The sequence below is a fragment of the Chiloscyllium plagiosum genome, unplaced genomic scaffold (assembly GCF_037043375.1).
Source record: "Chiloscyllium plagiosum isolate Xiang-an unplaced genomic scaffold, Cpla_swu_hap1 HiC_scaffold_6, whole genome shotgun sequence".
In the NCBI taxonomy this organism is placed as follows: Eukaryota; Metazoa; Chordata; class Chondrichthyes; order Orectolobiformes; family Hemiscylliidae; genus Chiloscyllium; species Chiloscyllium plagiosum.
In genome coordinates, this window is record NW_028270144.1 from 20,329,767 (window position 1) to 20,341,831 (window position 12,065).

The 12,065-nt window shown below is 39.2% G+C and overlaps 1 protein-coding gene across 1 annotated transcript in view; it reads left to right on the forward strand.

The window, feature by feature from the left end:
• The window catches only part of LOC122550506 (serine/threonine-protein kinase 24-like), a 51,486-nt gene that overhangs the window by 16,311 nt on the left and 23,110 nt on the right, over nucleotides 1-12,065 (forward strand). Inside the window, exons 2-5 of the mRNA XM_043691330.2 lie at nucleotides 3,351-3,581; nucleotides 9,944-10,000; nucleotides 11,395-11,503; nucleotides 11,582-11,739. Of these exons, the coding sequence (XP_043547265.1) occupies nucleotides 3,351-3,581; nucleotides 9,944-10,000; nucleotides 11,395-11,503; nucleotides 11,582-11,739 (555 nt within the window). The remainder of the gene's footprint in view (nucleotides 1-3,350; nucleotides 3,582-9,943; nucleotides 10,001-11,394; nucleotides 11,504-11,581; nucleotides 11,740-12,065) is intronic.

The window sequence follows — 12,065 nt, forward strand, 5'->3', positions numbered from 1 at the left end:
GCAGAAATGCCAGAGGAGAGTAGAGTTGTTGAGGCTATGGAGGTAGGAAGTGATGAGACCATGGAGGAATTGGAAAACACAAATGAAATTTCAAAATCAAGGCATTCCTAAGCCAGGAGTCAATAGTGTGGTGCTGGTAAAGCACAGCAGGTCAGGCAGCATCCGAAGAGCAGGAGAATTGACATTTTGGGCATAAGACCTTCATCAGGAAATGTTGAACCTCCTGCTCCTCGGATGCTGCCTGACCTGTGCCTTTCCAGCATCACACTCTCGACTCTGATCTCCAGCATCTGCAGTCCTCACTTTATTCCTAGGCCAGGAGCCAATGTCGGTCAGGAAGTGCAAGGATGAATTAGACTTGATGTAAGCTATGATATGGGTAGCAACAGTTTTGAAAGAGCTCATGTTTTTGGAGGTTTGAGGAAGATGTATCTGCTGTAGAATGGATATGTACTGGTAAGGCCTATGAGAGCTCTAGATAAAGTGCACAATTCTTAATCTGTGACAGCTTGCATATATGGGCTCTTTTCACAACCTTAGGATGTCCCAAAATGATTTGAAGTCCATGTAATTCTTTTGAAATGTACCCACTATTGTATGTAAGAAATCCAGCAGCTGTTTTTCTGCATATCAAGCTCCTGTATATAGATGGGGTCATACCACATGGAAACACACCCTTTGGCCTAACTCATCTGTGCTGACCAGACATCCCAATCTCACCTAGTCCCATTTGCTAGCATTTGGCCCATATCCCTCTAAAGCTTTCCTGTTCACATACTCATCCAGATGCCTTTAACTGTTGTAATTGTACCCATCTCCACCACTTCCTCTGGCAGCTGGTTCCATACATACACCATTCTCTTTGTGAAAAAAGTTACCCTTTAGGTCCTTTTTAGATCTTTCCCCCCCTCACGTTAAACCTATGCTCTTTAGTTTTGGATTTCCCCACCTAAGGGAAAAGACCTTTTCTATTCACTGTAACCGTGCTCCTCATGATTTTATAAATCTCCATAAGGTTATCCTTCAGCCATTGACACTCCAGGGAAAAAAAGGCCCTAGCTTATTCAGCCTCTCCCTATAACTCAAACCCTCCAGTCCTGGCAGCATCCTTGTAAATCTTTTCTGCACCCTCTTAAACATCTGGTATTTGCCACCTCTAGCTATATGTCGGGTAAGGACTGTTTGAAGTGGCTCCCTGCCACCAAATCTCCATTGCCTTGGACCTAACTAGTGATTTTATAAATATCAAGTCTATAACAATCATATTAAGTTGAACATATTGTAAGGAGACAAGTTGAATCTTCTGCAGATTCTGGAGGATTCAAGTTGAAATGTCTTTGCATTTTTTAAACAAATTTCTAAATAAATTATTGTTGGGAAGAATAGAAATACATATACCACCTTACAGTATCTACAGCACAGACACTTCTTAATTAGCAAGAAATATTATGGCATGACAGCAAAAGGAGAACTGTATTTGGTCAGGAGAAATTACTAGAACTTAGAGCTTGTACTGATCCATCAGGTCTCTCTTTAAAATGAGAACAGAATTCCTCATCCCTAACTATAGTTGACATCAGCAGAAAGGGTGGAGCCAATATAACATGAGCATGAAACAGAAGTATGACAAATAAAACCCAGTTCTATACTTTTTCTGAATCTTCAAAAACTTTAACACTACTGGAATTACAATGTAACAGCTATCAACCTCTATTCATCCTTGCAGTGTTCACATCTCAAATATCATACATACAGGGTGATTTCAGGGCTTTCTGTGGCTCAGGGATCTACCCAATTTACATAGCTGCCCAGTCACTACTGATCAAAGTGCTGAGTGAAACCTCAATCTATTTTTATGATGTACAAAAGCAATTTGACACACAGTAAGACAAATGACTAAATATGGCTATCCAAAGGTTGTTTGTTGCGATTCCCCACTTTGCATTGGCTCTTTAAATAAGGCATCTTACTATGTAATGCAAAATCTTTTAGTATTGTTGGTTGAAGGATAAATATTGGCCAGGACTTGGAGAGAACACCTCGCTTTTCTTTAACTCGTGCCATGGAATCTTCCACATCTACTTGAGATAGCAGACATGTCTTTGGTTTAATGTTTCTTTTGAAAGATGACACTTCTGACGGTGCAGCTCCTTCACAATACTGATCTCAGCTTTTATGCTCATGCATCTGCATTGGTACTTGAGCCTAGAGCTTTCTGATCCTGAGAGCTCTTTACTGAACCACAGTATAATTGACATTCATTCCATTCCATAATGCAATGCATTTTGAGTTGGAGATTTATAATCACCAGTGTAATTAACAATAAATATAGTAGTGTTAGGAATGTGCTTATTATGTAGGCTGCATTATTTATCTTGTGATCACAAGTTTTTTGGTTCTTTGTCCAAAGTTTATCCTTTAAAGAGTTTTTACAATGATTCATACCTACTAATCTCCAATTAGTACAAACATTCATCCTTAACAAAGTTAGAGTTCTGTCAGTTCTGAAGAAGAGTCATTGGACCGAAATGTTAAACTCTGATTTCTCTCTATAGATGCTGCAAGACTTGAGATTTTCCAGTAATTTCTGTTTTTGTTTCAGATTTCCAGCATCCACAGTTCTTTTTGGTTCTTTTCAAGCGTTCCCAATTTTTTACAATTTAACTTAATTTGTGATTAAAGTAACTTTCTTAAGGATGACTTCATTTTGAAAAACAAAAACCTGTCGACGCCAGTCAGATATCAAAAATTGAGAAACCAATATATATTACCATCTACATTAAGACTTACACTGAGGAAAACGATAGAACTGTATCTCTATGTCTATATTCATGTCAATGGGCTGTGCTGTCACCTCTGACTGAAGTTGTGGTTTTCAATTTGATGCGCGACCTGAGCATAAACTTCATGCTAAAATAGCATCGTGAAAAATCATGTTGTGGAGGTGTCGGTTTTGGATTGGGTTGGGCAAAGTTAAAAATCACACAACCCCAGGTTATAGGCCAACAGGTTTGTTTGGAATCACTAGCTTTCAAAGTGCTGCTCCTTCATCAGGACCACCTGATGAAGGAGCAGTCCTCTGAAAGCTAGTGATTCCACATAAACCTGTTGGACTCTAACCTGGTGTTGTGTGATTTTTAACATCATGAAAAGCGGAATATCTGGTTGTCACTGTTTCTGGAGCTTTGCTGCGTATCCTACAGTGAGTCAGTTTAAAGATGCTTCATTGATTATAAAGTGATTTGGGATGCCCCAAGATTGTAAATGCGCAGTCACAATGCATAATTTTGTTTATGACATTGAGCACAAATTGCATTGCATTTCTAACATTTCTGTTTAATTTTTTTTAGAATTTGAAAGCAGATCCAGAAGAACTGTTTACAAAGCTGGAGAAGATTGGAAAGGGTTCCTTCGGTGAAGTTTTTAAAGGAATAGACAACAGGACTCAGAAAATCGTGGCCATAAAAAATATTGATCTTGAAGAAGCTGAAGATGAAATTGAGGATATTCAGCAGGAAATAACTGTCCTAAGTCAGTGTGATAGTCCATATGTTACAAAGTACTATGGATCCTATCTGAAGGTGAAGCTTATAACTTTACATTTTTTTTAGGGGAATGAGACATGACGGAGTAATACTCAAGTGGTTGGACCTTAAGTAAATGGCATCAAATGTCTTACATGCTTTCCATACAAGTTTAGTCCAAATTTGTTTTAAAGTTAAGAGAAAACTCTGATTTTTGAAATCTTTGTTTGCCAAAGCATTATCAATGGAGGTGGATTGGGGTGGGTGGGTGTGTGTGTATCTATATACACGCTGGTTTAGGGGATGAACAACAAAAGGCAAGTCATAAAATACCTCCTGTTAAATAGATTGAGAGTTTCTTTGTGTTAGATTTTAGACTGCATGATATGATATCACTGTAGAGCTTGTTGGTATGATTCTCTTGGTGTTCAAAGTTAGAACAACCACCGTTAAGTTGTTATCTTTCATTTGTTTTAATTACACTCTGTCTACTTGCTAGTTCAGTCCGGTTGTCTGATCTAAAAGTATGGGCACCTCTATTGTAGGACTCTGTCTAATGCACTTCTGTGCTCTCATCTCAGCTGCTTTACCTCTTTCAAAAGCTGTTTATTGACGGAGCTGCAATTTGCTGACATTGTTTCCTACCTGCCCCCAACACCATTCCCTCTGTCAGCTCTGGACCAAACCTTGATCAATTTATAGCTGTTCCTCCCTACTGAACATGTTCAACTCTGCAAGTCTTTCAGCTTCTTATTAGCCTTTTGCTTTCCCAAGGTTAATCAGCTCCTAAATGAACCTTCTTGTTTTTCTTGACATTCTCCAAAGGGGTTCATCGAGACACTTATCATTGCTTCCTTGTATGCAGCAGCCCCAAATGCGTATCGTCCTCCTCTGACCAACTTCTTCCAGCATCAACCCTATATACTGTCTCCAGTGGATCAGCTCTCACCACTTCTCTCCACATTTTGTTTACACATAAATAAGGTCCTTGCTATCCATGGGCTTATTGTAGGTAATAACCTTGATTCAAGTGTATGGCCAAATCGGAAAGGAGAATAAATACCCCTTTTCACTCCCGAAGTTGGTTATAAGTGTTTTACTGTTTAAAAAGATTTCATTTTTTTTCCCGTTCAGTGTGTATTTGACCATGTGTAAAGCTACATGATAACATAAACTGAACAGATCTCTTGAATTAACAAAGGAAGAGGAGTTAGTTTTACTGTAAAATTCATTCAAGTGAAAACTTATGAAGGGCATAGACAGGGTGGATAAAGACAAGCTTTTTCCCAAAGTGAGGGATTCAATAACCAGAGGTCATGCTTTCAAGGTGAGAGGTGGAAAGTTTAAGGGGGATACAGCAAATACTTCACACAGAGGGTGGTGGCGTTTGGTAGAGGCAGGCATGATAGATTCATTTAAGATGCGTCTGGATAGATGCATGAGTAGGTGGGGAGCAGAGGGATACAAATGCTTAGGAATTGATCGACAGGTTTAGACAGTACATTTGGATCGGCTCAGGCTTGAAGGGCCAAAGGGCCTGTTCCTGGGCTGTAAAATTTCTTTGTTCTTTGTTCTAGTAAAACCTATTTCAAATCCTTTGACATGCAAGCATTAGCATGCAAAAATAGAATGAGTTATAGGGTAGGGGAGGTGGAGTTGAGGGGGAAAGAAAGCTCATAAATGGAGATAAGCATATGTTTTAATTTTCTTTTGGGGGTCTTTGAAGTTCCGGGCTGTGGCAGCTGATGTAAACGGGATGTTCTTCTGAAGACAATCTCAATTCATCGTTCTCTGTCTCCTATTGTCCTCCTACCCTTCCTTAATTGCTCCCTCAATATAAACTCCCCATCCGTATTTACTACTGAATGTTTGACCTTGCCAGCACTGGTGCTGCCCCAATCACAGACCCTTTCTGATGACTTCCTTATATTGATCTCCACCCACATTTTTTTTCCCCTTTTCATTCCTATATATTTCTGTATCCACCCTTCACAATTCATTTGGGAGTGTATTTTGCTAAATCTGAACTATCTATCCATTGGTCCTCCATTAATCAAGATGTTTATCCAGTTGATGGTCTACTCAACTACGACCTTGCCTCCAGCTTTGTTCTGTTCCTCAGTTAAAACCACGATTTTCTCTTATGTTGGCTATTAACCCCAGCCCCCAGTCTACATCAAGAACAGCTTGCTTTGCCCCTCTCTTAAATCAAAGAGATACAGATTTTAACTAAATCAGCAGGCAGCTAGTTGAGCTATTTACCACCTAGATTTGGCTGGACCGCATAATGTACTATTGAGTCTTGCTCTAATGTAGCACTATTGCAGGAACATTCTGCCATGCCACGGAGATATTTAGCTTTTCTATGCTCCACTCCGTTTTGTTAAGCTCTGCCGTACCGTCTTTCCGGTAATGATCCCCAATAGTGAGTGAAAAAAGTTCACTGATGTCTGTCAAGTGCATCAATAAACTGTGTAGTTAAACATTGGTCACATTGTTGTGGATCTGGAGACACGTGGACCAGACCAGACTAAGGATGGCAAATTGTTTTCCTAAAAGGCATTGAAAGACAAAAGATGATGTTGCAAAGCAAAAGGGGGTTGTGGTAATACATAGTTAGTGCCAATCTTGTGCCTTTTCCATATAACCCTGCACATTGTTACTATTGAAGTAATTTTCCACTGCCCTCTTTAAAGACTCAGTTAAAACTGCAACCAAGTTGAAATTGCCAGACCCTGACTTTGCTGCATGAAAAAGTTATTTCTGGCATCTTGTTTGCTTCTTTTGCAAAACACTTTAAAACTGCATCTTCCAGATCTTGACCCCTTTATGAGCAGGAATAGTTTATCCCATATATTCTTTTCAGATTCCTTGTGATTTTGGAAACTTATAGCAAATTCCCCTCCAAGGAAAACAGTTCCAACTTTTATAATCTTTCCTCATAACCGAAGTGTCACTTCCCTGGAATCATTCCCATTAACCTTTTCTGAACCCCCTCCAATGAATTCACTTCCTTCATTTGGTATGGTGCCCAGAACTGCGCATGCATCCATGGAGTTGTACAACGCAGAAACAGACCTTTCGGTCCAACTCGTCCGTCCCAACGAAATTTCCCAAAATAACCTAGTCCCACTTGCCTGTGTTTGGCCCATATCCTTCCAAACCTTTCCTATTATGTACCTGTTCAAATGTCTTTTAAATGTTGTAACTGTACCTGCATCTACCACTACCTCTGGCAGTTCATTCCACAAACCGACCACCCTCTGTGTGAAACAGCTGCCTTCTCGGGTCTCTTAAATCTTTCCCCTCTCACCTTAAAATATGCCCTCTAGTTTTCAACTCTTCTACTGTAAGCAGAAGGCCTTTGCTATTTACCTTATTAAAGCCCCTCATGATTTTATAAATCTCTATAAGGTCAACCCTCAAAGATTGAGTGAAAAATGTCCCAGCCTAGCCAGCCTCTCCTTACAATTCAAATCATCCAGCCCCTCGTAATTCTTTTCTGAAACATCTCCAATTTAATAATATCCTTCATACAGCAGGGCGACCAGAACCATCTGGTTCACAAATGTCCTTTAGGGAAGGAAATCTGCCATCCTGTCTCAGTCTGGCCTACGTGTGCTTCCAGATCTTCAGCAGTGTGGTTGACTCTTAACTGCCTTATGGGTGATTAAGAATGTGAAATAGATGCTGACCTGACCAGTGACATTCATATCCTGTAAATGCATAAAAAGAATTAAAGGTACTAAAACTCGTTGGTGCATGGCTGTGATCCCACTTTTGTGTTGATATGAAGGCACAAACTTGTAGCTGTTCTACAGTGAATAATTCAGCTATGAATATCAATAGCGACTCATTCCAGCATCCAAGCTGATTGAGAGTTTAGTTCAGCCTTCTACAAATGAGCATTCTTGTTCACATGTTTGATTATTAAGTAAATATAATACTATAGTTTTGTCTTGTTTAGTGATTCTATCACTGAAAAGGTACAAATCAACACCCTGCCATTCTACTTTTATGAAAATGCCCTGGCTCCTGTAAATAAATCCCTGGAAACTGATTTAGTCTTTTCTAATGTCTTGTCTAGACTCGTTAGCTTGCATTTCTATAGTGCCTTTCTTCTCAGCATGTTTCAAAGTTTGTGAGACAACAAGAATCTTCACATTAGATTATTAGATCAAGCTAAGCAAAACCTTATTTTATTTTGGGACCTTTTGCATTGTTCGAGGCTATTCATCTGACACCTGGCTGATGGTGCTCATAAGGGGGGGGTTTGATTGAGGTATATAAAATACTAAAGGGGATTGACAAGGTGGATGTTGAACAGATGCTCCCCCTCGTGGGACAGTCTTGAACAAGAGGTCATAGAAATAGAGTGAGTGGAGGTAGGTTCAAACCTGATAAGAAACTTCTTCTCTGAGGGTTGTGAATCTGTGGAACTCACTGCCCCAGAGTGCAGTAGAGGCAGAATCAATCAAAAGATTCAAGAAAGAATTAGATACATTTCTGATGAAAAGTGGGACAAAGATCTATGGGGACCAGGCAGGAAACTGGAGTTGAGACCAGGATAAGATCAGCCATGATCATGTTAAATGGCAGAGAGGCTCAAAGGGCTGAATTGCCTACTCCTGCTCCTAATTGATGTGTTCTAAATTGGAGAAAGACCAATTCTAATAGTATTAGGCAAGAACTTTCATAAGCTGATTGGGGGCAGATGTTCGCAGGTAAAAGGGTGGCTGGAAAGTGTGAATCCTTTGGAAAAGAGAGAACGCGAATCCAGAGAAAGTATATTCCTGTTATGGTGAAAGGAAAGGCTGGTAGGTATAGGGAATGCTGAATGACTAAAGAAGTTGAGGGTTTGGTTAAGAAAAAGAAGGAAGCATATGTAAGGTATAGACAGGATAGATCGAGTGAATCCTAAGAAGAGTATAAAGGCAGTAGGAGTATACTTAAGAGGGAAATCAGGAGGGCAAAAAGAGGACATGAGATAGCTTTGGCAAATAGAACTAAGGAGAATCCAAAGGGTTTTTACAAATACATTAAGGACAAAAGGGTAACTAAGGAGAGAATAGGACCCCGCAAAGATCAGCAAGACGGCCTTTGTGTGGAGCCGCAGAAAATGGGGGCGATACTAAATTAGTATCTTGCATCAGTATTTACTGTGGAAAAGTAAGATATAGACTGTAGGGAAATAGATGGTGGCACCTTGCAAACTGTCCATATTACAGAGGAGGAAGTGCTGATGTCTTGAAACGCATAAAGGTTGATAAATCCCCAGGACCTGATCAGGTGTACCCTAGAAATCTGTGGGAAGCTTGAGAAGTGATTGCTGGGCCTCTTGCTGAGATATTTGTATCATCATTAGTCGCAGTTGAGGTGCCAGAAGACTGGAGGTTGGCTAACATGGTGCCACTGTTTAAGAAAGGTGGTAAGGACAAGCCAGGGAACTATAGACCAATGAGCCTGACGTCGGTGGTGGGCAAGTTGTTGGAGGGAATCCAGAGGGACAGGATGTACGTGTAGTTGGAAAGGCAAGGACTGATTTGGGATAGTCACCATGGCTTTTCTTTTTCCTTATTGTGTGGCACTGCGTTAAACTTCCCTCCATTTTTTAATTTGAGCTTTCTATGTTTTGTCTCTGTGTTTTCACTCTTAAAATTGAGCTGTTTGATTTATAGAAATGAAAGATTACTTGAGATTAATTGAGGAAATCTAGCTAATAGGAATATAAAATTACTTGATGTTTAAGTGTTCATAATGTACAAACTTCCATTAGTGTTCTACCATGAAGAGTATGCAAGTGTTGACACAGCCACTGAGAGGTATTAAGGATGAGTGATTCAAAGCTTGGACAAAGAAGTAGATTTTAAGGTCTCATTTTGGACAGAAGGGTTTCAGGAAGGAATTAGACAATAGATGCAGGAGTAGGCCATTCGGCCTTTTGAGCCAGCGCCACCATTCATTATGATCATGGCTGATTATCCACAATCATCCACTTCCTGTTCCTGACTTATTCCCATAACCCTTGCTTCCACTATCTTGAAGAGCCCTATCCATCTCTTTCTTGAAAGTATCCAGAGACTTGGCCTCCACTGCCTTCTGGGGCAGAGCATTCCATATATCCACCACTCTCTGGGTGAAGAAGTTTCTCCTCCACTCTGTTCTAAATGGCCTACCCTTATTTTTAAACTGTGTCCTCTGGTTCTGGACTCACCCATCAGCGGAAACATGCTTCCTGCTTCCAGAGCATTCAATCCTTTCGTAATCTTGCACGTTATTGCAAAGTTTAAGCATCTAATGTAACAGCTGCCAATGGTGAAACAAAGGAAGTGCGGAATTTGCAATAGGCCAAGTTTTCTCATTGCTTGTTAAAATGTTAAGATTCACTTTGCAAACAGTTTTAATCATTTGTCATGCAGGATACAAAATTATGGATTATCATGGAATATCTTGGTGGTGGCTCAGCTTTAGATCTGGTAAGTATATTATTTTTAAATTTTGCTGTGGAAAATTCATTTGGAGGTAGTTTCTTTTCTTAGAAATAAAAATTTAATCACTGCAATACATACCATGGAGAAATTGCTCTTGTGACTTTGCCCAGTCTTGTTTTAAGAACTGTGCTTTTATAAAGTGAATAACACTTTTCAATTAGAGTAAAATGAACCTGATATCGGTGTCAGCCCAGACTAAAATACTAGTTTGATTTTTAAATGCAGCTCTCAAGATAGATTTTCTGCAAAGCAGTTAAAAAGTAACGTTTGAAATTTTGTGAGAAATTGAAATTCCAGAAAATACACTGATGGTTATAAAATTGAATCGTGAAAGTTGCAACTTTATTGCCCTCCCTAACATTTGGAAAATCTGTAGTCCTTTTTACAGTGCTAGCTTGATTGATCACAAATCTAACATAGTTATTCAAGTTATTATAAGACTAGCTAATGTCAAAATTTGTGAAATCAGGAAAAGGAAGTGTTAAGATAATCTAGAGAACCAACTGAATACCGAAATTCTGTCTCATTGAGTAGTTATTTTGACTATTCTGAGAATATATATCCCACCAAAACTTTTTTGAGCATCACTTACAAATTGGAGCTTTGAATTATCACGTCAAATGGACAGATTATAAAATAGAGATGCAAAGTCTGTAATTTAAGGGAAAGATAGATGACAACCTGAAGAAAAAGGAATAGGTTATGATTTGTGCTGAAAGGAACTGTAGTGGCATGTGTTTAATTTAAAGCATTTCATCATGATCTTATTCCCACATCTCAGAAGATTGTATTGCCTTTGGGGAGTGGGTGCGATGCTGATTCACTAAAATAATGCTGCCCCTGAAAAGGTTAACTCTAATGACATGTTGAATTGACCAGACTTGTTTTTTCTCAAGTATAGAGGGTTAAAGGAGCAATCTAAAGATAGTGTTAAAGATCATGAGAGAGTAAATGGTAACTATTTCCTCTGGTGAGAGGAATCTAAGAAAAGGAAGAACTCTTTAAAATTAGAGCCAGGTCAAATGGAGTGATATTAGGAAATATTTCTTAATACATAGGGGAGTAGAAATGTCTGACTTTCTCCCCTGAGGGCATGTTGTGCCTCAGGTTTTGTGTTTTTTCTCGTCTGTTTACTGGATGTAGGCATTACTAGCTGGGCCAGCATTTTATTGCCCATTGGTAATTGCCTCTGAAAAGGTTGTGATAGAAAGTGGTAAAACTGACAGATTTTTGTTTGGCTTATGTTTTGAGTGGGTTAATGATGTTGAAGAATATAAAGGCATGATTTAGTGGGATAATGGAACATGATCAGAGGACTGAATCGTCTCTATTTATTAAATCTTTTGCTAAGTTCTTAAAAGTTTTATTATTTTTCTTAGTTAGAACCTGGTTCATTGGATGAATACCAGATTGCGACAATACTAAGAGAAATTTTAAAAGGCCTTGAGTATTTGCACTCTGAAAAGAAAATCCACAGGGATATCAAAGGTAAGAAATTGCATTCAAACTTTTAAACCAAGTGGTCATGTTCAAGTCACTCACTTAATTTTGTATACCTTTTCCTAGCTGCCAATGTTTTGCTGTCGGAGCAAGGTGATGTTAAACTCGCAGATTTTGGAGTTGCCGGGCAGCTGACAGATACGCAAATAAAAAGAAACACTTTTGTGGGTACGCCCTTCTGGATGGCACCAGAAGTTATCAAACAGTCTGCATATGATTCAAAGGTACAGATTGTTACTGTTTCTCCAGAATGAACTACAGATAGACAAGGTGACCCTTTTACGAAGGCATAGTTTGCCAAAGTGTCTATAAAAATGTCCAATACACATAGTTCAACTCTTCTACTGGTGGAACTCCGATCCATGCTTATGTTACCTCTAAACTCTATAATTTAGCTCTCTCTCCTTTTAGGTCATCCACCTTCCACCCTCCAAATGTCAACACATCCAAACATTGCTGCACTTAGCCTAACACTCAGCATTCTGGTCACCTTCCTATCGGAAAGATGTTGTGAAACTTGAAAGGGTTCAGAAAAGATTTACAAGGATGT